At 40.1% G+C, this 20,864-nt stretch overlaps 1 protein-coding gene across 2 annotated transcripts in view; it reads left to right on the top strand.

The window, feature by feature from the left end:
* PSMC3IP (PSMC3 interacting protein) overlaps window positions 1–20,864 on the top strand; it is a 266,259-nt gene that overhangs the window by 213,300 nt on the left and 32,095 nt on the right. For both annotated transcript variants that reach the window (XM_089673058.1, XM_089673059.1), the window contains exons 6-7: window positions 3,505–3,558; window positions 17,866–17,925. In XM_089673058.1, coding sequence (XP_089529184.1) covers window positions 3,505–3,558; window positions 17,866–17,925 — 114 coding nt within the window. The remainder of the gene's footprint in view (window positions 1–3,504; window positions 3,559–17,865; window positions 17,926–20,864) is intronic.

Raw genomic sequence — 20,864 nt, 5'->3', positions numbered from 1 at the left:
ACCAGTTGTGGGATTGTTTGCCCACCAACAGAAGCTAGCCACCTATGTCTTTATTGCCACTAAACGGGTCATTGCTAAGCCCTGGAGATCACCCTCCGTCCCTTTCTGTAAGGTCAAGCTTACTCTATCATCAACAATACTGGCCATTTTTTCATGTAACATCAGGGTGGTCACTCATGCCAAATTCTTGAAGATCTGGCTTCCTTGGTGGACATATGAGTTTCCCACTCTTATCTCCAATGGGTTTAGGGACTCACTAATTTCTAGCAGTGACTTACGCATGCAGGAGAATGACCTTCTTCCTCCTTCTCTGTTTCTGGCTTGTCTGTCCTTCTTTTCTCTTCTTTTCCTTTCTTTCTCTGACTCGCCCTTTTACCTTTACTCTCAGTTTAAATTAAACGCTAGTGAATGGTTGCTATTGCCTACGATTTGATCTCCCGGGCATTGCTCCCGGACCATGGAAGCCGCATTATGACCTCGGTCACTAGGTGGCATTATATTGCTCAAACTGTTTCAAAATGCTACGAACACCGCCTGTTTCCTTTTCTGGAAGTTTATTAACCTGCACCCCTGCACAGGGGATAAGTTGTTTGTATTGACCAGCGTTTCAATAAAACTTTTGACAAAGAAAAGACACTGAAATATCCAAAAAAACCCTACCAACTAACACTGCTAGGACTTTAAAGGTACCACATCAAATTGTATAAAAATTACATGTTTATTGTACAAAACTGTTAAAAGATTATGTATTTAAAAAATAGGATTCCAACAGCATAAGTATTACATGCAACTGCAGTAGATATAACGAATATGTAGAAAATAGGTATAGACCCAGATGATCATGATTTTTATGCTGATATCTCCAATGCATTTCACAGGGGCAATGCCCGCTTCTTTAGGAAGAACTGCTGCAGGATTCTATGAATTATAAACAAAGCACACTTTCAGAAAGGCAGAGTGCCAATATATATTCAATACATCCATAGACAGGCACAAATATCCACTTTGATGTGTGTGTATGTATATGTGTATACAGTTGCTAGAAAAAATATGTGAACCCCTTGGGATTACGTGGAGTTTTGCATGAATTGGGCATAAAATATGCTCTGAACGTCATCTAAGTCACAACAATAGAAGAACACATAAAAACAGAAAAGATACAAGCGCTGCATAAAAAACCCAAAAAGCGACTAGCATGAAAGGCGAACACCAGGAGCCTCAAAAGTAAATATATCAAACACACATGCAGTGCTAATAAATTCAATGATACATGCAAATAATCATATGGTGCATATAATAAATGGTATTGTGAACACCACTTGATAATGAAATAGATCTTAAAAATGTCTAAAAGTCCAGGAATAGTAATGATGGTGCGTAAATATCTCCAACAAGAGTGTTCTTGCGGTGCATAATATAAAATTTCAAGGTAAGATGGTGACAAAATAAGTGACTTCTGTGACCATATTCCTCCCACAGAAATGAGTGTAGATTGCACTAACCAGAAAGCGCAATGGTAATGCGCATTTGAGTGTTAACCAACTCCTGGTCATCCGGCTATTGAAACTGGATCACAGAGAATGGTCATCTGGCCTGCATCAGCTGGGCAAACATCGCAACCTCAGGGTCTCCAGGTACCAGGGGACGTGTAGTCGTCTCGCCACCAGGGGGAGTCTAACCAATCATGATGTGGCCACCAGATCATCCCAATAAGCCCCGGACCTCCTGTGCCAGATCCTGCACACTCCTCCATAGAGCACATGCAGCCTTATATTGTTTAGAATATGTGGTTAAAAAGGGACAAACCTGAGTCTGATTTTGTTTCTCCCTATCTTTCAACAAATCAGTTCTATCAGTTTCAGCTACTATCCTGATTGTATCATCCAACTTCCGCTCACAGTATCCTTTCTCGAGAAATTTGTGTTTTACATTTTGTGCTTGTAAATAAGTGTCAAGGTCAGAGCAGTTCCTCCTTATCCTTAAAGATTGTCCCTTTGGAATATTTGCCAGCCATACTGGATGGTGGCAACTTTCGATGGGGATAAAACTATTTGTCAGTTTTTAAAAAAAAAGATTTAGTAATAATTCCTCCATTGTAGTTTAACAGAGTGAGATCAAGAAAGTTGATCTCTTTATTGCTATATGTGTATGAAAATTCAATATTCAATTCGTTATCATTTAATGTCTTAAAAAAATTGATTAAAGCCACTTCCTCCCCATTCCATAGTAAAAACACATCGTCAATGTACCTTTTAAAACAAACCAAGGGCAATCTCTGGTGTATTTTAAAAATTCCTCCCAGTATGACATAAGTAAAGGATAAGGAGGAACTGTTTCCAGAGAGGGAGCTTCCTGTACATCTGGCGAGCTGCACCCATCCATCCCTAAAAGGGGAATCTGATATTCCTTCGATCTACACTTAAAACCCCAGGATCCTACATATTCTGAGAAAGAGTCATCCCCATCCCTGCCCCATTTCAGATTACCTTGATGACATCAGGATATATTATATAAAGGCGCATTTTACTTTGCGCTCCGGTGAGTGCGCATTTCTTCCATACGAAATCGCACAAGGACCGAATTATAAGAGAACGCAGGATTCCTAGGAGCACTTTAGTCACCTTATGAACTTTATTTTTTACTATTTATTATTCATGATGCTTTTTATAATTATACTTACATTTATATTTTTATTGTAATTTATTTGAGTACTGGTTAAAGCTTGTAGGAGGAGTTTTCATGCTCCTCTCATTTCCCTATTAGATTGTATAACCCCTGACCCTCTGTCTGGACAGTGTTGATTGGCATCAACCTGAACATGTGCAGAGCGTCCCCAAGACATCCTTTTTACACAGTGCAGAGGATTATCCCCTTAAGTTCCACAGTGAGTAAACACAAGCATGTTTTACTGCATATACAGACTGATTTAATTACACTTTAAATAAAGTGGTTGCATTTGTATTCTTTTTTCAGACCAAAACCATTTTCAACAGGTACAAAAATGCCTGTTGGTCCTGCCAGAAATACAGTAACCTTGTCGCTTCCTGCAAGCTACACTTAAGGCAAAAAAACAAGCTTTCTTCTGTAAACTGCTAATGCCATCAGCCACCATATAATGAAGATAAATAAAGGCAGGCATGTTTGAAGATCAGCCTGGGTGACAAGCCTGACTTCCTCTGTTGATAACAGTGAAGGTGTCAGCGTAGCCACCCAGGGACAGAAAGTGCAGGATTACCAGGGGAAAATACAGGGAAAAAATGCCTGAAAAATGTATAAGGCAGCCAAATTATCTAAAGACTGTAGCTATTGTATTTAACATTTTTATTTGGGTTTAGATATGCTTTAATAGTACATTTTTACACAGGTTGGACACTTTATGCCCTGCATTATTTGTGATACATTGGCCACCAAAGTTTCTGTGTTCTGCATCTATAGGGGTTAAAAATCTGTATTCAGAGCTGCAGGCAATGCTTTTAATATGTTGATTATCTTTTCTTTCTACAGGTGTACAATGAGCAGAAGCAGTTCTGTAAAGAATGGAAAAAAAGAAAAAGAATGGTAAGGTCTAATCAGGGAGGGGGTGAGAATATGATCAATGTAAATGAATGGTCCTTACAGAAAATTTAACTGAGAGCTGTCACCACAAAAGATGGCACACCTTTAATATTAACAATTATGAGTAGCTGTGAATATTTAGAATAGATTCAATAAATTGTTTAAAAAAGTGGTTGAATGCATTTTTAGAGGAACAAAATGTAAAAGGTTGGTTACAATTATTGAAATACATAGTGGTTTTATCCAGGTTGTTAGCTGATAGTCTTTTGGAGTGAAGAAGATATATTTCTATTGTTAAGCCCTTCACACCGACAGTACGCAGATACTCGGCATCAAGGAAGTGGGTCTTTATCCATGAGGCTGCATATATGGGTACCTCTCTTTGTGCTGGGAGCGTGCCGCACAGAGATAGGGCTGTCACCAACGACTGAAACTACTGGTTCCCGGTCACCTGATTGCTGTGATAGCCTCTGATTGGCTATGACAATGATCAGCTACTGTACAGCCCTCCCATGCGTTTTATTTCTCTTCTGAATTGATAGAAAAACTGTATCTTTCTCTTCTTGCAGAAGAGAACATTTTAAACAAAAAGTGTGTAAAGAAAATAAATACCAAATTAAAAAAAGGAAAAAAATAGCTAGTTCAAGCTGTTTTCTAGATCAGTGCCAGGGTTAGAGATGGGAAGGCCTAGGAAAACTTGGGAGAAAAAAGTTTTTCTTGCATCCAAAGGCATTTTTTTTTGTTATCTGAAAAGTTAATGTGGAATATGTTCTTTTACAGTGATAAATAATGACATGGTATTAAAACTATACATGAAGACCTTAATGAAGATTTCTGAGACTTCATGTAAAGTCTTATATTGAAAGTTCTTTCAGCTGAAGACAAGCAAATCCTGTAATACAATTTAAGTAACACTGTAGTTCTCAAACAAGAGAAATATGCATTTTTGCCACTGGGAGGCACTACAGGGGAAAGGATTCAGTTTAGTTTGCTTGAGGGCTCCATCTTGTACCTCCTACAGTTGGTTAATTGTTGGGATATGGTAGATGATTGTTTCTGTCCTCTAATGCCTTAATTGACAGGTGAGAGGGTAAATTTGACAGATCTTTATAACCTTTAACCCTTTCACTGCCAGAGCCATTTTTGCATTTTTTTCACATTTAAAACATTTTAGGCCTGAAGATTTCTAAAAAAAAAACCAAACCTTATATATTTTCTATAATACTTTCTGAAAGCAGACACCCTAGAGAATAAAATAGTGGTAGTTCCAATTTTTTACGTCACACAATATTATTAAAAAGATTTAAGAAACCCAAAATTTCATTAAAAATCACATTAAGGGAATTTTAGGGCAAAAAAAAGGCAAAAAATTACCCAAATTTTTGATAAAACACAAATGAAGTGGTTGAGCCGAGTAAATAGATACCCAACATGCCAAGCCTTATGTTTGTGTGCGCCTATGAAATTGTGTCAAACGTCCGTACCCTATATTTTCTATAGACCCTTCAAAAGCCCCTATAGTTCATCAGTTTAGTGTTACAGCATAGGTCTTGTGCTAGAATTATTGCTCTCACTCCGGTGTGCGTGGCAATATGTAACATGTTTCACATTCAACGTTTTCACACATAGGCACACCGACGTGTGTGTTTACAATTGTAATTTTTTTAAGGGGGGGAGGATGATTTTTGGTGACAGGTTTATTGGGAAATGCAGAGTCTAAAAGACTGCAGGTCTCCTCTGTGATCCATTAGATGCGTTGCAATGCAAAACCACATTGCAATACTTTTCCTGTCCTAGAGCAGCCTGCATTTCAGCCACACTTCAAAAACTAGGAACATAGTCATGGTGGTGAAGTTATTACTGAAAATTTATATTATATAGGGCGTGCTTGTTGGAGCCCAACCTCTGTATCTGTAGGACAAAGGTGCCAGATGGATATCAGGGATGGATGGATGGATGGGAGCAGTAACACTGAGGCAGCTCTTCTTAGAGTGGAAGCAAGGCTCTAATGCAGTAACGAGAAAAAGAGAGGAAGGCGCCTCTAAGTGCAGTATTGACAATTCAGTAAACAATGGATAAATTGCACTTACAAGATAAATAGTTAAAGACTCATTGTGTAGTAATTAGATCCAGGTGGGACATCCAGCCGTCCAGCAGCAAACTCTGTCTATAGCAGGGGTGTCCAAACTATGGCCCTCCAGCTGTTGAAGTACTACAAGTCCCATCATGCCTCTGCCTCTGGGTGTCTTGCCTGTGGATGTCAGTGTCTTGCAAGGACTCATGGGACTTGCGGTTCCTCAACACCTGGATGGCCAGCCTTTGGACACCCCTGGTCTATAGGATCAAGAAGTAGAGTCCAGGATGTGCCTGTGCATCAAAATGAAGCTATGAGAGCAGAGTCGGATGTAGGAGGTGAAGGGAGCGGTAATGCATTTCGGAGCATGCTCAATAGGCTCCTTCTTCAAACCCTCAGCCTACTGATTACTTAACAATAAACAATGCAATGCATAGGAATACGCAGTTTGCGTGTGTGGGGGGTGAGTTATTATAGGAACTTCTTTACTTTGAAAAAGTAAGGCAACATGCATTATGTACATCCCTCTTTTTTTGCAAACTGTTTATTTTTTCTTTCAGCCTCTTGTGTTCAAATTCCAGCTTGTCTGCTTTTTTAGATTCCTCTGATAGTCTGTCCTGTAACTCAACCTGTTTACAAAGTTGTATATATTGCAATTAGAAGCCAGAACAGTAATGGTGCACTTATACACCTAAGAAAAGATGAGTGTATAGGCCGGGTGAAGAGGATTCACCAGACTGTCACCGATCACCGTACCCTCTTCCCCAGAGCAGATGGATGATGGTCCCTCTGGTCCAAGCTCCGTCCTCTCCGCTCTTTGCTCCCTCCGCAGTAACCAATTGATCGCCCCTCCCTGCAGTCATGCATGGTCCTATAGAGGCCCTACTCTATTCCGAGCATGCGGATTGGCACCGTTATCAGATGCTCGGCTGGGGCAACTTGACACTGGCATGCCGACAGAGTGGCACGCATGCCATAGGTACACCACCACTCGTCTAGCCTCTGCCCCCCGGGTGTTTGCCAAGGTTTTGGCACAGGGCCTTGCTGAAACGACGAGGGCTTGCTGGAATCAGTTACCTGGACAACTTATTCTCCTTGAGGAAACTTGTTTGTCCCTGAGGGAGCGTGTAAGTCTCCTCTCTCTACATGAAATTAGGGGGATCCTGACCCCCCAGGACATCTGGGCTGCTTCTTGGGTGCAGGCCAAGCTGGTACTCACGTTGGACGTACCAAACAGTGAACAGAAGGGCTTGTTTCTGTCCACTGTGCACATTCCAGGTGTCGGAAACTGGCTGGCAGATTTCTTTAGCCATCAGTCACTGGATCAGGGGTGCTGCACCCGGAGGTGTGCCATCGGCTTTGTCTTCCCTGGGGATGCCGGACATGGATCTTCTGGCGTCCTGCCTCAATTGGCAGATTGCGAGGGTTGTGGCAAGATTGTTGGACCCTTTGGATGCAAAGGATGTGCTGGTGGCATTGGGGCTCAGTACAATCTCTTCTAAGCTTTTTTGGCCTCCAAGTTGCTTCTGTGAGTGCTGCGTGGGATAGCAGCCAACAGCATACTGGTGGCTTTGGACTGGCCTTGCTGCCTGTGGTGTGATTTTTGAAAGATGCTTTCTGGTGGCTACCTCTTCTGGAGGACCTTTTGGCTCAGGGGGAAACTCTTCCACCCTGTTCACCATCGCTGGCCTTGCAGGTAGAGCTGTTGAAAACCAAGTACGGAAGGACTTGCTCAGTGATTCTGACTATGTCCTTCAATGGCAGTACTAGGGTCCTTGGTTCAAATTCCAACCACAGCACTACCTGCACAGAGTTTTCATGTTCTCCTTGTGCCTGCGTGGGTTTCCTCCGGGTACTCCGGTTTCCTCCAACACTCCAAAGACATGCTGGTAGGTTAATTGGCTCCTGTCTAAATTAACCCTAGTATGTACACTCACCTGCCACTTTATTAGGTACACCTTGCTAGTATCGGGTTGGACCCCCTTTTGCCTTCAAAGCTGCCTTAATTCTTCGTGGCATAGATTCAACAAAGTGTTGGAAACATTCCTCAGAGATTTTGGTCCATATTGGCATAACATCACACAGTTGCTGCAGATTTGTCGGCTGCACATCCATGATGTAAATCTCCCGTTCCACCACATCCCAAAAGTTCTCTATTGGATTGAGATCTGGTGACTGTGGAGGCCATTGGAGTACAGTGAACTCATTGTCAGAGTTACATAGTGTGGCTGAAAAAAAGATAAAAGTTCATCCAGTTCAACCATTAAAAAAAAAAACAAGTTATAATCCTACACCCACAGTTGATCCAGGGGAAGGCAAAAAAAACCCAGTAAAGCATGATCCAATTTGCTCCTGCAGGGGAAAAAATTCCTTCCTGATCCCCCGAGAGGCAGTCGGATATTCCCTAACCTTACCTATAAATGTTAGTATCCAGTTATATTCTGTGTATCCAAGAAAGAATCCAGACCTTTTTTAAAGCAATCCACTGAGCTGGCCAGAACCAACTCTTGAGGGAGTCTATTCCATATTTTCACAGCTCTTACTGTGAAGAAACCTTTCCGTGTTTGGAGATTAAATTTCTTTTCCTCCAGATGTAAAAAGTGCCCCCTTGTCCTCTGTGATAACCTCAGGGTGAATAACTCCACACCGAGCTCACTATATAAACTACTGATGTATTTGTACCTGTTGATCAAATCCCCCTTAATCTTCTCAAGAGAGAATAAATTCAGTTCCTCTAATTTTTCCTCATAGCTGAGCTCCTCCATGCCTCTTCTCAGTTTGGTTGCCCTACTTTCTCCAGTTCTCCAATGTTCTTTTTGTGAATTGGTGCCCAAAACTGAACTGTGCATATTCCTGATGAGGTCTTACTAATGATTTGTACAGGGGTAAAATCTCTCTCTCTGGAGTCTATACCTCTTTTAATACATACCTTTTGTCATGTTCAAGAAACCAGTTTGATTTGATTTGAGCTTTGTGACATGGTTCATTATCCTGCTGGAAGTTGCCATCAGAGAATGGGTACACTGGCACATGGTGTGTTCTTTTGCTGCTCTAGGCCATCTGCTTCAAGGTTCGATGTGTTGTGCTTTCAGAGATGGTATTCTGCATACCTTGGTTGTAATGATTGGTTATTTGAGTTACTATTGCCTTTCTATCATTTCAAACTAGTCTGTCCATTCTTCTATGACATCAACAAGACATTTTCGTTCACACAGCTGCCACTCACTGGATGTTTTCTCTTTTTTGGACCATTCTCTGTAAACCCCAGAAATGGTTGTGTGTGAAAATCCCAGTAGATCAGCAGTTTTCAAAATACTCAGACCAGCCCATTTGGCACAACCACCAAGCCACATTCAAAGTCACTTAAATTCCCTTTGTTCCCCTTTCTGATGCTCAGTTTGAACTTCAGCAAGTCGGGTTTACCATGTCTAGATGTCTAGATGCCTAAATGCATTGAGTTGCTGCCATATGATTGGCTAATCAGCAATTTGTGTTACCAAACAATCAAACAGGTGTACCTAATAAAGTGGCCGGTGAGTGTATATGCATGAATGTGAATTAGGGATCTTAGATTGTAAGCTCCTTGAGGGTTAAGACTGATGTGAATGTACAATATACTGTATATGTAAATCGATGCGTAAATTGACAGTGCTATACAAGTACCTGTAATAATTAATAATAATTATGTGGCGTGACGTAAACGCTTGCTTCGAGTTTCTGCCCTAACTGGTTTATTCAGCTTTCCTTAGTCACTCATTCCTTGGTTCACGCATTTACGGTCCTCATGCACTCCCGTTGTAGCCATGGGACTTGAGGTTGGTGTTATCGCTATCCTTTCGGAGGCATTCGTGATATTCCTTGCTTGCGCTCTTGCAGAAGGTTGCCTTCCTAGTCGTTACCACTTAGGCTCAGCGGATGTCGCAAATGGCAGTCTTGTCTTGTTGGCCGTCTTATCTGTTTCGCCTCAAGGACAAGATGGTGCATTGAAAAATAATAAACGCATAAATAAATATAACAAATAAATATGTCTATAACACTCCCACAAACATGTGCAAAACATGTCTGAGGCACAATACCCAAATCGCATACAAAACAACAAACACTGTGTCACTTAAATTAACACCAAAACCAATATCTCTGTATAACCCCAAAGAAAAGTAAACCTTTCACCCTTGAAAGTACTGTGGTGGATTGTGATAGACAGTACACGTTCTATTAGATGATCTGTAAAATGACAATTTTATAGTCTTGCTACTTTCTGCTTCTTGCTCTTTAAAATTCCTTACACTCTTAAGTAAACAATCAGATATAGGTTGACAGAACAATGATGATAATTAAGATGGCGCCTTCATCCGGAGTCTCACCCTAGGTGACTCATTAGGAGTAAAGTATCTTTTAATGTAAACAACCCCCATAAAAGGGAATGAGTCTTTTTGGGGACAATGATTGGAAGATATCAACACGGATGGAAGAATACGCAGAAACCCAGTGGACTTTTCACCCAATCAATGTATATGCTTTGCCTGCATCATAAGCCCTATAAATGATACTGTTCCTCAATAAAACAGAATTTTAGGAAGTTGGCAAACTGCAACAGTGTCTTGCTTCCACGTGCACGTAATTCTATATTAATTTGGCTCACTGGTAGATCACGGTAAATGGTCTGTAGGTGACCTAGTCCAAAACAATACAAGTGTCATAAACCTTTTCTACAATGCTTCCCCAAATCTAAAATTCTTCTTTTACTGCAGATTCCCCATATAAAGTTCAAAAGGTCCACAAAATGTCCACACTATTCAATCTTCCAAACGTGATAAATATCCAATTCGTCACTTCAAATCCAAGATACCTAAAAAAAATATAAACTGAATATAGTGCATTATCTTTCAAATAGTACAATACTCTGTGATGTCATGCAAACACTCGTGACAAAAAAGCCAAAAAAAAATTTTTTATAAATGAAATAGATAAAGTATATCCCAAATGATAAATCTCACAAATAATGCAAATATACAATGTAGATGAAGTGAACCCACCTTTATACCCCCACTCGTGAGGTGAATAAAGTTCACAAAAACTAAACTCGTGATAAAGTGTATTAATCACTCCAACAGGTGAAATTCACAGCAAATCCAACAATACAACTAGTGATTATGTGCACTAGTCCAAAACGGTGCCACCACTCTGGTAGGATAACTTGCTATTACCCTCTTATAGCTTGCAAAGGCGTTTCAACATTCCAAGGTGATAAACAACTTTCCTCTTATGGATATGTCCAATGAAATCTTCCCCGCTTCTCATATGGCAGAGAAGATAAGACTCAGTGGAGTAAATGAATGTTAACACAAAATGTATTAATTGCTTACATTTAGGTAGATACAAACGTCCATCCTATTCAAAATCCAACATCAAAGATGGCCGCGCTGCTCCTTCCGGTTTTGCGTCTGACGTCACGTCACTGACTCGTTTCGTCACTTCCGACTTCTTCTCGAGGGATCCTGACGTCTAAGAAGCGGTTCCATTTATCCTGCTCAAACTATTGGCAGGAAAACAAAGCCGCCATCTTATCTAAGGGCGTCTACCGCCGATAACCATATATATCTAGCAAAACCGGCTTTCTGCATGAACAATTAAACCGGATAGACATCCTAATGCATACACAAATATAAACACTATTCCTGGACTGCTAAATCAAAATACATTCTAATATATACCACATGACCAACTACCTATGTATAATAAATCACCCTATTCTATACTAAAAACAATCATTAATGTTCTATATTAATAATCTCACATGATAAAATGAAAAATTAGAATAAAATAAGAAAAAATTAAAATAAATATATTCAATAAATAAAATCTCAATTTAGGTTGATCTACATATAGTATAGAATATACACATTTATAAAGGATTTTGTATGCTGCGTGGCACGTGTGTTGTATTATATAAAAGGTATGACACTGTCAAGTTTCTTCTTTTTGAGGTGTACGGTCATCAGGATTTGCGGATATTGAGAAGGAGTGTTTGATGAAAGAAGAAAGAAAATTACTATTTACACCTGTGGGGATTATTTAGGTTTTTTTTGGATTATATTTTTTTGGATTATTATATATTTTTTGGGTTATCATTTCTTTGGATTATATATTTTTTATTTTTGAATTTTGGATATTTGGGACATTCTTTTGGTTTCATATCTTTATGTGGGTTTTATTTTATTTTTTTGTTTATTTTTGTTATTTATTTATTGTAAAGAAAAGTTTTATTATTTAGTTCAATTAGCCTTCAAGGGTGGAGGTGGATTACTTTTCTGGGTCATTATAGGGTGATTGGTTGCTGTGTTTAAATATAAAAATCTCTATTTAGGTTGATCTACATATAGTAGATTTTATCCCAACGCCCTCTACTGGCTAAACTGACTATTATGGTTGATCATCATAAGGTAGATTCTACCTCAGCACCCTCTACTGGCTAAACTGAATAAGTAAATTAAACTCTTTATTTTTATATTAATAGAATTAAATGACATATATACTCAATTATATTAAAAAGTATAAAATTCTTATACTGTACTTCCCTTTCTAATTCGGAAGTGTAATAAATTAAACGCTTTATTTTTATATTAATAGAATTAAATGACATATATACTCAATTATATTAAAAAGTATAAAATTCTTATACTGTACTTCCCTTTTTAATTCGGAAGTGTAGTATTCAATACTATAATCCCCTTTTACAAATTCGGAAGTGTAGTATTCAATACTATAATCCCCTTTTACAAATCAGAGATGAAGCAATTGAGGTCTAATTCAATATTAAGGCCTCTAGGTTTTAAAGTATGCAACTGATAGATCCAAAACGTCTCATTACGAGACAACATCTGAACTCTATTCCCACCTCTCCAGTGGGCTTCTACTGTATCTATCCCACAGAACTTTAGGCCACTAGGATCTGAACGATGAAATTCTTTAAAGTGTCTAGACACACACTGATTCTTTTTCCCTTTTGTGATATTCCTTACATGCTCTTTTAGTCTTTCACAAAGAGACCTTTTAGTTCTACCTATATATTGGAATTTGCAGGGACATTCTAACAGATACATCACATATTTAGTACTGCATGTAATAAATTTTTCTATTTCAAATTTTTCACCAGTATTATAAGATTCAAAGCCAGAATTTTTTTTACTTTTTATGTTAGTGGTTTTACATACCTTACATTTTTTGCACGGATAGAACCCTTTGAAATTAAACATCTTCATACCGTTATGATTGGGAGGTGAAATAACACCTTTCACCAGGTTGTTCCTTAAATTATTAGCATCTTTTTTTAAAATCGGCCAATAGCTGTTAAAAATGTTTTCTATATCCTTATGACGACAGTTAAAACGGGAAATAAAAGCAAAATCTACTTTGTTATTTTTTCTTTCTTTCCCTTTATTTTTCTTTTTAATCTTTCCTTCACCCAAATAATTTAAACTAATTTTATACCTAGTTTTTTCCAATTTGATAGGGTCATATCTTTTTGGATAAATCTTTCCTTGATAATATTAGATTGTGCAATATAATTTTCAAGCCTGGAACAGTTCCTCATAATCCCTGAGAACTGTCCTTTGGGTATTCCTTCGATCCATTGAGGGTGATGGCAACTGTTGGTTGGGATAAACCCATTCCTATCTGTCTCCTTAAAATTATTTTTTAAAACTGCTTTTTATATTCATTATGAATATAATGAATATAAAAAGCAGTTGAAAAAAATAATTAATAAAGCTAAAGAAGATAAGATCCTGAATGAAAAGGAAGCCAAATATCTCATTCCCACCTATTGTAAAACAATATGGCGGCTTTGTTTTCCTGTCAGTAGTTTGAGCAGGATAAATTGAACCGCTTCTTAGACGTCAGGATCCCTCGAGAAGAAGTCGGAAGTGACGAAACGTGTCGGTGACGTGACGTCAGACGCAAAATCGGAAGGAGCAGCGTGGCCATCTTTGATGTTGGATTTTGAATAGGATGGACGTTTGTATCTACCTAAATGTAAGCAATTAATAAATTTTGTGTTAACATTCATTTACTCCACCGAGTCTTATCTTCTCTGCCATATGAGGAGCGGGGAAGATTTCATTGGACATAGCCATAAGAGGAAAGTTGTTTATCACCTTGGAATGTTGAAACGCCTTTGCAAGCTATAAGCCTTGTGATGGTGAACCAAAAAGTGATGACAGGTATTACGAAGATATTGTGCCTCAGAGCATTGTTGTTTGGGGGGTTGGAGCACTTGTGTGTGTGTAGCCCCAGTTTGGACTCTGGTTTGGTGTTTATGTTTAGTGTTTTTTCTCATATCACTATTGGATCCACTTTTAGGATCTTTTTGGGCACTATTGTTATTTATTGGTCCCATTTTAGACTGTATTTGGCATTCTGTTGCACAAATGTTCTGTGAGTTGTTATAGGCACCTGTTTGTAATATCACTTGATATGTTTTGTGTTTATTCAGCAGTATAGATTATATTTTTTGTATATTTATTATTTATATAGCAGTCTTCCTTTTGGACCTTATTTTGGCACTTTCATTTGCACATGTTTGTGGAAGTGTTATAGACATATTTTTTATTATTATCATTTATTTGTTTATGCGTTTATTATTTTTCATCCACATATAATTTTGGGTTTCATATGGTATTAGCGCCACACCATTTTGTTGTTTTTTTCCTACTTATCATTGGGTATATGATTGGGTGTTGGCAGCTGTACCTCCTTTAATAATCTGTAGGGAGATAGGAGCGCAGGAGATTTTTCACATCTTTTAGTAAGATGGTGCTTTGGTTGTTCCCTTCTTTCTTCTGAAGGTGGTGTTGGGTCTCCATTTGAATGAAGACATTTTGTTGCACCTCCTATACACACTAAATTTAAATCCACCTCTAATGTGTGAAACAATAATAAAACATTTACATTGCAAACAAAATACCACCTAAAAATAATCCTTCTTGTCCGTTTCATATCTGATTAACTCAAAGCATAAATGTCCATCAATTATTAGCTGTGATATCGCCTATAAATTTATATATATTATATTTATAGGTGATAACACAGCTAATAATTGATGGACATTTATGCTTTGATTTAATCTAGATATGAAATGCACAAGAGGGATTGGTATTTATTAGGTGGTATTTTTTAACAAATCAGGAGTGCTTTATTGAAAATAAGAACAGTACAGAGCAAATAAACACATGAACAATTGGAGTCCAACTGTACATTACAGCAGGGTAGTAAGCATGCATGTATGTAACAAAAATCATGAATTCACCACTCAATTAAAGATACTCTGAGTTTAAATCTGGGGAGGCACTGGAGTCCCACAAGGGGATAGCTGTCCAAATGAAAAGATAGGAGGTAGTGGGGGGAACAAGGAGAGTAGGACAAGGGAAAGAAATGGAGAGGGGAATAAGAGAGAAGGAAAAAGGACCGAGGTGGGAATGCTATCTTGAGGTCCAGGGAGACCACACTCTATCAAACTTCCAGGGGCAGCCTCTGTTGAGATATGAGAGTTTGTACATGGGCAGGGCCACATCCACCATCGCTTCTCAGGAAGACACGGAAGGAGGATTTCTTAGTATAGAAGAAAAGGAAAGAAATCAGCAATTTGGTATGATGGGAACGTTTTTCTTCCTGAATCCCCAGAATGGCTAACTCCAGGGAAGTAGGAAGGAACAGTTGTAACCTGAGATTTATCAAATCAAACCATTAGTATAAAAACTTGCTAGACTGGGGCAATCCCAAAACATATGAAGATAGGCCCTGGATGGAGTATAGTATATCCTATGAAGAAACTTAACTTGGACCAACTTATCTCTAGAAGAGATTACCAGTTTAGGACCGCCCTCCAAACATTCTGCCCAGCTCTCTTTATCCAGGGAGGGTATGTCAGCTCTCCACTTTTCACACACCCGCTCAAGCTTAGGTGTGTCAGTAGTAAGAAGGGCTCCATACAGTGTAGAAAGGCTTGTCGATATCACCCTGGGCGAGCAGCTCTTCGATCAGATCAGCCTGAAGGAGGGGCAGCTGAGGAAACCAGGTATCCAGGTAGGCAGGTGAAACTTTCCGGAAAGTTGCATAAAGGACAAAAGAGTCCTCAAACGTTTTGATACCTCTGCGTGCCCAAACTTGAGGGTCCGGAACAGTACAGAGATGAGGGAGGGAAGGATTACCCTACAAGGGTTGTGCAGGGGACCACTGATTCTGACTCAGAAAATGACGGACAACCCTCCAGGTGGCATGCGTCGGAACCGGAACCCTGTCATAGGCCCCGGTACCCATGTATACCAAATTTCGGAGATCAGCGAAGAAGCCCAGGTAGGCAGCCTCCAAACATACCGCAGCATTGGATCTAGGGCTATTAGGTGGTATTTTGATTGCAATATATATATTTTTTATTATTATTTCACACATTACAGGTGTATTTAAATTTAGTGTGTATAGGAGCTGCAGAAAAATGGTTTAGTTTGTAGCAATTTGTGGGAACCCAATTATTTGTATACATCTGTCATAATGCGAATAACACTTGTAATACACTTGGCTCATTGGGTAGCCCAGGATTGTCATCGCTTTTATTTGAATGAGGATATTGTCCTTCCCTCCTTGTGTCCTAGACCGTCGAGCCCTAAGTAGGTGACTTTGCTTTCAGTGGATGTGGCTTGCACGATTAGTGTGTACCTCTGTGACGGCCGCCTTCCGGAGGCCTCTTCTGCTTCTATTACCATTGGATTTTTCTGACGATTGTGCAGGTGTGAGCCATATAAGGGCAGGAACCTCCCTTCCCCGTGACTGCGCACTCCACTGGCGTGTTGGCACAGCCTGGTTGTTCTGACATAAAGTGTCTGGTTCTCTGGCTTACATGGCAGTGACCTGCTAGTCTGTGCACACGTTTACTAACTGTTTATACAGTTGATGTGTTCGTTATCCTCCGATGCTAGTTTTGGCCACACAGTTTGGCAGGCAGCTTTTTAAGGCTCTCGGGTGCCCCTTTGGGGTGGTTTGAGTGTTGGCATGTTGCCCTGGGGTGGTTTGAGTGTTGACATGTTGCCCTGGGGTTTTTTTTTCTCCATTAGTTAATTTGCCCAACCCTCGTTGTGACAGTACTTTGGGACATGGATAATGAAGAGGCTGTGTCTATTAATGTAAGTGAAAACATCCTACTACAAATTTCTCTCCCGATGTTACAAAACGCCCCACCAGTTAGGTAAAATTTTTTGGAATACAGGTTAAGGATGCTGGAGAGGATGCCCTGAAGAGGGGCACATTCTTGCACTTGTGGTGGAACTGCCCCAAAATAAAGCGCTTTTGCCAGGGAAATTCACGCTGGGTTCAAAACCACTATGCAACCCATTGAATTTACTCCCTTACACTATTTCATGCTACACCCTCCTCCATAAAATTGTATAAACGCAGTGATATCCCTTACCTGTTGAATGCAGCCAAGTCTCATTCCCCGATTTTGGAGACATGTCCCACAATAAAAGATTGGCAGCAGGAAGTGGAAAGTATTATGGAGGCAGAGAGGTGAGTCTATATTTGCAAATACAAAGATCAGCAGTTCCTAGACATTTGGTCTGGATGGATGTAATATTCATTGGAAATTGACAAGCTTGTGTAAAAATGTTTCCATTGCATGGCACCTTGAGTAAGGTATCTATTTAACCTGGACGAGGGCCCTCGGATGATCTACTTAGACACCTTCTTATTGCATCCCTCTTATTTTCTATGACTGCCAGTATTGAGGTTGTATTGAGGTTGATGCCATGTTTCTTGGGTGCTTTAAAGACTCACTGCCTTAGACCTGGGATAATGATACTATGTCCTGTTGGTTTTCCATCTTTTCTATATTTTCTATTATCTGCATATTTCTTTTTTAGGTATGTGTTAACTCTCATGACGCTGTGAATTTATCACAATATATATATATATATATATATATATATATATATATATATATATATATATATTGCCCTGGTGAACAACCTCCCTAACTGCTGCTCACATCCCCTAGGGAGGTGATTTGTGATATTGTCTATCTACAAGATTCTTTACTGAAAATTTTAGCTGTAAACTAGGACTGCATTGACTTATCTCTGTTATACGATATCACTGACTCATGTGCCTTGTTGTTGTTTTTCTTTTATATCAGTTGAAAATGTTCAATACACATTAATTATAGAAAAAAATATTTTTTATAACAGGCTATGGACATTTTCGATGCTATCCTTGAAGGTTATCCCAAAAGCAAGAAACAGTTCTATGTAAGTGTAACTTTAATTCTACTCTAGTATTTATAGCTCTGATGTCAAAATGAACAATTCATTTTACAAGCTTCATTATTTTTTTTTAAGCTTGTTTTAATATTGGTTTGTAAACTGTGGCCTGTGGGCTGGATGTAGCACTTGCCTTTTATCGGGTTCTTGGGGCACGGTTTCTCCCATTAATCTGAGACACTATCCTCTCATCGACACCAACGATGAAGTACCATTCCTTCCACTGTCACCAACAGTGGGGCACTATTCCTCTCACTGACACCAGCATTGCGGTATTATTCCTTCTACTGAACGTAATGATAGAGTAAATGTTCCCCCCACTGATATAAATGATTGGGCACTATTCCTCCCATTGGTGCCAACAATGGGGCACTATATCTCCCACCTATACCAATGATGGGGCACTATTCCTACTGATCAGTCACTATTTCATTTTTTACACTCCCACTGACTACAGAGCCTGAGACATTGTCTACTGCTATGGATGCTGTGGCATTTTCGTCTCCCACAGTCCGGCTCAATGACAGTTTGAAGGGCAGTAAACTACCCCTTTTGTTTAGAAAGGTGTGGAAACCTGTGGTATATACTGAGAAAAATAAAAAAAACCTATGGGACAGAATAAAGGACTATAGATTACATTTGGTATACAAAGGATGACTAACGTTTGGAGGATAAAGGCCCAATGACATATTCCCACTGCAGTAACCTCCAGTGAAACACACGTTTTACCACAGTCTCCCGCAGCACATAATGTTGCGTAAATCACATGACCCTTGTCGGTGCACAACAATGCACATTAGTGTGCTGTAATGTGGGTGTGTTGCCTGCTACTGTAATAGCGTGTGGTACAAAATGATTGACACCTCAACATACTATTAGAGTAGCAGGCAACACAACCGTGCATTGTTGTGCACTGACAAGGGTCATGCATTAACCCATGCTGTTAGCCCATTCAAAAGTTATTGCTGCAGCTCTCTCACCTGTATATCCCTTTTGGGCCAATGCAATTTTTATTATTATTATTATTACATCGAGTTTATATAGCGCCAAAGGGTTTGCTCAGCGCTGTACAATAGGGGGGACAATACATGGCACAGTACAACAAAAACAGACCGCGTACGAGGGGTAAGAGGGCCCTACTCTTTCAAGCTTACAATCTAGGAGGGAGGGGGTAGTGGAACAATAGGAAGTGGCTGAGGGGAATGAAGTGGCTGAGGGGGATGAAGTGGTGGGAGGAATGAGGGAGAATGGCCGTTAGGTGAGGGTGGGGTAGGCTTCCCTGGAGAGATGGGTTTTGAGGGAGCGCCTGAATGTGGGGAGGGAAGGCGACAGTCGGATGGATTGAGGCAGTGAATTCCAGAGGATAGGGGAGGACCTGGAGAAGTCCTGCAGTCGTGCATGGGAGGAGGAGACCAGGGAGCAGGATAGAAGGAGGTCCTGTGAGGAGCGAAGGGTACGGGTAGGGTGGTACTTGGGGATCAGGTTGGTGAGGTAGTCAGGGGCAGTGTTATGAATGGCTTTGTAGGTCAGGATTAGAAGTTTAAATTTGATGCGTTGAGCAATCGGGAGCCAGTGGAGGGAGAGGCAGAGGGGGGTGGCAGAGGTGGAGCGGGTGGTGAGGTGGATGAGTCTGGCCGCTGAGTTCAGGATGGTCTGGAGCGGGGAGAGCCTGCACTTGGGTGGGCCAGTGAGAAGAGAGTTGCAATAGTCAAGGCGTGAGATGATGAGGGAGTGTACAAGAAGTTTGGTGGTGTCTGGGGTGAGGAAGGCACGTATCTTGGCAATATTGCGGAGATGGAGCCTGCAGGTGTTTGTAAGTGATTTGACATGAGGCAGGAAGGAGAGGTTCGAGTCAAGAATGACGCCAAGGACTTTGGCTTGCGGGGCGGGAATGATAGTGGTGTTGGTGGTGGTGATGGATAGGATGGGGGGGGGGGGGTGTGGGCAGGGGGAAAGACGAGGAGTTCGGTTTTGGAGAGGTTAAGCTTGAGGAAATGGAGCGACATCCAGTCTGAGATGTCGTATAGGAGGTGAGTGATGCGGGCGGAGATAGTGGGGGTGAGGAGAGGGGTGGAGAGGTAAATTTGGGTGTCGTGGAGAAGAGAAGGGGTCCAAGGACAGAGCCTTGAGGGACCCCAACAGAGAGGGGGAGGGAGGACGTTAAATTTTTACATTTAAACTGTGTTTTATTTGGCAATAACTTTGTCATTAAGTACTTTTCAACCTGTCTGCTCGCATTGTACTGCAGATGGGCAACAGCTATAGGCACAGCGATGTACATTGCTCTGGCTGTACCAACACAGGGGGGACAATAATACATCGCCGCCCACCCAAATTAAGCTCTTGCCAGACAATTAGCATGTAAGCCTATCATGGTTCCTGAATGTAAAACTTTTTTGGGTCTAACCCCCAACATGGGCATTACAAAAAAAATTAATTTGTCCTTTTGGTCCAGAGACTTACATATTTGCCCAACAAGGACCAGCAACGTACTGGTACATCGCTGGACTTTGAGTGGTTACACCAGGATGATGCCTGGAGCTACAGCCTGGCATCATTTATTTCAGCTGGTGGATGGCTTTCATGTAAAACAACCATAACAGCTAATTAGCCATTGAATCGCTTTTACAACCAGTGGGAATGGATTTAATTTATACAAACTTTATTGTATATTTTTATAACCCAAACTAGAAAATATAAAAAATTTTTTTTTCTAAATTTTGGTCTTTTTTTTTTTTTTTCATTTATATCACCTAAAATAAAAAACCCAGTTTCTATGTAATCTATAGACAATGGTATGCCAGTCCAGGATAACCTCTGCTACTATCAGTATGCCTCAGTATGGACAACCCTTCTTCATCTCTGCTATGGTAAAGACTAACCTGTTTGTTGGTAGGTCATGTATTTTTTCTTTTTTCCTCTTCAAA

The sequence above is a fragment of the Staurois parvus genome, unplaced genomic scaffold (genome assembly GCF_062004578.1).
Source record: "Staurois parvus isolate SC_StPar_1 unplaced genomic scaffold, SC_StPar_1.0 ptg000134l, whole genome shotgun sequence".
Taxonomy (NCBI): Eukaryota; Metazoa; Chordata; class Amphibia; order Anura; family Ranidae; genus Staurois; species Staurois parvus.
Note: the sequence above shows the minus strand (reverse complement) of the source record. Positions and strands in the feature narration are given on the sequence as shown.